Source organism: Corylus avellana, chromosome 9 (genome assembly GCF_965113065.1).
Source record: "Corylus avellana chromosome 9, dhCorAvel1.hap1.2, whole genome shotgun sequence".
NCBI lineage: Eukaryota > Viridiplantae > Streptophyta > Magnoliopsida > Fagales > Betulaceae > Corylus > Corylus avellana.
The window spans coordinates 4,744,477-4,747,521 of record NC_142498.1 but is presented as its reverse complement, the minus strand read 5'-3'; the positions used below and the strand labels follow the sequence as shown (position 1 = coordinate 4,747,521).

Sequence of the window (3,045 nt, the reverse complement as noted above, 5' to 3'; positions counted from 1 at the left end):
ATATCATCCACATCCACTTCTATATTCCGCCCAATCTGCTGCCAAAACATCTTGTTGACCAGTCGCTGATATGTGGCTCCTGTGTTTTTTAATCTGAATGGCATTACTCGGTAACAGTATAGATCCGTGTCCGTCATGAAGGCTGTCTTTTCTTGATTGGACTAGTTGTTGTGCAAATATCTACCTAAAGTAATAGGTAAATAATTGTACGTTTTACCTGCAAGTGCACAAGGTCAACATAGTAGTATATGGTGCAAGAACAGGATTATTCCCACGAGGATTGTTGAATTTTCGTTTAAAAATAAATTCCTTAAGTAAAACAAAGATTGATTGAGTTGATAATGATAAAAAGGTAGGGCTTTGATATCCACCACTAATTATATTAAGCTAATATAACAATATGCCAATGCTTTGATCATGTTATGCATATCTAATGTTTGTCAGCCTAAGGGCATGGGTGTATACTCCTTAAGCTATAGATTTCCCTAAGCAACGAGTTAGGCATAGGTGTATACTCTAACTCTTTTCTTTCCTAAAGGATTTAGCATGGTATATACTAAGTTGTTCTTTAGAAAAGAATATGTTCTATGAAAATCAACAAACACACGAGGCCTAGGGCATGGGTGTATACTCCTGGTTCCTCATGTTGATTAACCCAAGAATTGCGGTGTGGATTCTTTTGTTACTTATGTTAAACCCAGGACTCGGTCATCCAAATTAATCTAACTAACTAGTCCATACCACATGCATATGTTGATCAGGCACACACATATGAGGAATTCATGCAAGCAGGTATCAATCAAGTTAAATAGCACAACAAGATCATCACAAAGGCGCCAATATTGAAATATTAATTAAACATAACTAGGGCTTCAATCTAGCCCTACTAAATAAATTAGCTACACATAGACTTGATGTTAAACATCTTCATAAAATAAAATAAAAGAAAGGAAAAGAATAAACCCGAGACTTGAACTTAAAGAGCTCTTATTCTTCTCCTTACAAAGCATGTCCATTCTAGAGGCTTAAGGGTCTATTTATAGGTTTTAGAAGTCCTTGGTAAAGTAGTAAACCTAGGGATTTCATAGGGTTTTGAGACCTATTATAATTGGGAGTTGGAAAACCCTCATATGGAAAGAGGAACATTCTAGCCGCCACTTGATGTGTCTCCTGCGCACGGGTGCGATCGATCGCAACCTGTGTACGCTCGATCGTAGGTCTGCGATCGATCCTCTTCTGGCATGCGCTCGATTGCTCCTGGCCTAATTTGTGTTTAATCCTCTCGGGTATTGCACTCGATCGTAGGTACCCTGTGATCGGTCGCAGTGTCAGAGAGCTCCAATTTTCTCCATCTTCTCTCTTTGAGCCCAAATCATCTAGATTTATTTCATTTTCTTCCAAAAGCCTGCAAAAGTATGAAAAACACAAAAAGGAATTAAAATGGCCTAATTAACTAAAACCAAAGGATTAAAACCTGCAAGTTAAGAGCTGAAAATATGAATATTTTAGCACTTATCACTAGTGAATGGATAACTAGTTATACCCCGAGAATGCTTCCATGAAGCTTAATAATTCATGCCCAGAAGTTGAATCGACAAGTTGATCTATCCATGGTAAAGGATAGTTGTCTTTGGGACACGCCATGTTGAGATCGGTAAAGTCGACACACATTCTCCATTTCCCATTTGACTTTTTAACTAACACCACGTTCGCCAACCAGGTGGTGTACTGGATTTCTTTAATGAATCCAGCCTTGCACAACTTTTTGACTTCTTCGGCAGCGGCATTGCTTTTCTTAGCCGAGTATCCTTTTCGACTTTGCTGTACTGGCTTGAAACTAGGATCTGCATTCAACTTGTGCACCATTACCAAAGGTGATATGCCTGGCATGGCCTCATGACTCCAAGCGAATACGTCATAATTCTCATGGAGGAAAGATACGAGCTTCTCTTTTACAGCCGGGTCCAACTCAGACCAAATTTTGACGACCCTGTTAGGCTTGCCGACCTAGAATTCCTCAAGATCCTCGACTGGTTCACTGCCCTTTAATTGCTATCTATCCTTCTTATAGCCGCTCCCCTGGGCCGGGGTCCTTGGACACTCTTTCATAGAGATATTGTAACATTGTCGGGCCGCTCGCTGATCGCCCCTTACTTCCCCCACTCCATAATCCTTTGGGAACTTCATCTTGAGATGCGGAGTTGATGTGATGGCTTTCAGTTCATTGAGAGTCGTTCTTCCAATGATAGCATTGTAAGCTAATGGTCGGTCGACCAATAGAAAACGTATCATCACCGTTACCTGCCTTGTTCCCCTACGAATCCCATCAAGGGATAGTCGGTTGGGACAATTTTCTCCTGTCCCAGATTCAACTTCTTGAATGCAGACCAATACAAGATGTCTACTGAGCTCCCATTATCCACTAAGATGCGATGGACATTGTGGTTTGCCACTGTCAATATGACAACCAAGGCATTTGTATGCGGAAACGATATACCCACATAGTCGTCATTTGAGGATCCAATCACCATCGCACTCCTTCTGGGCTGCTTCATTGGTCTTCCTATGCTATAGAGTTCGTGAGAGCTTTCCAGTTATCAGGCATAGGCCTTCCTCGCCCTTCCTGACTCACCTCCTCTAGCAAATCTACCAATTATGGTGTGGATTTCCAGAATATTTGCTCGGTTCTGAGGCTCACGGGTTAGGTGAGCATGTCCTTTTCTGGGCTCTTCCTGTCTTGCTTTGTTCTCCCGAGGATATCTGTCCCAATTTTTGCAGTCAAAATTTGTGCTCCAATAACGTTCCTGTTGCCGATGATCTCGGGAATGATGGTAATTCACGTCTCAGACATAGTTTTCCCTGGGAGGGGCCGCTCTTCTTTGCTCTCCCAGGAACCGAACGAGTTTACCGTTCCTGATAAACTTTTCGATGAGGTGCCTTAAAGCAATGCAGCCTTTTGTGTAGTGTCCATTAGCTTCGTGGAACTCACAATAATGATCTGAGTTCTGATTTTGTGGAGCCCCGGGAGGTCTTCAGTATTACGGG

The 3,045-nt window shown here is 41.9% G+C and overlaps 1 protein-coding gene across 1 annotated transcript; it reads right to left on the bottom strand.

The window, feature by feature from the left end:
- Window positions 1–1,533: 1,533 nt before the first annotated feature.
- Window positions 1,534–2,531, bottom strand: LOC148583610 (uncharacterized). The gene is made up of 2 exons (XM_088510709.1): window positions 2,302–2,531; window positions 1,534–1,990 (listed from the first exon to the last, which is right to left on the bottom strand). Exons 1-2 carry the CDS (start codon window positions 2,529–2,531, stop codon window positions 1,534–1,536), a joined length of 687 nt encoding a protein of 228 aa, XP_088366835.1.
- Between the last annotated feature and the right edge of the window lie 514 nt (window positions 2,532–3,045).

Excerpts from the sequence above, each read along its gene's own strand:
- LOC148583610 (XM_088510709.1), bottom strand. The coding sequence starts at position 2,531 with ATGGTGATTGGATCCTCAAATGACGACTATGTGGGTATATCGTTTCCG. Across the intron at positions 1,991-2,301 it reads TTCGTAGGGGAACAAGGCAG|GGTCGTCAAAATTTGGTCTG; the intron begins GTAACGGTGATG and ends CAAGCCTAACAG.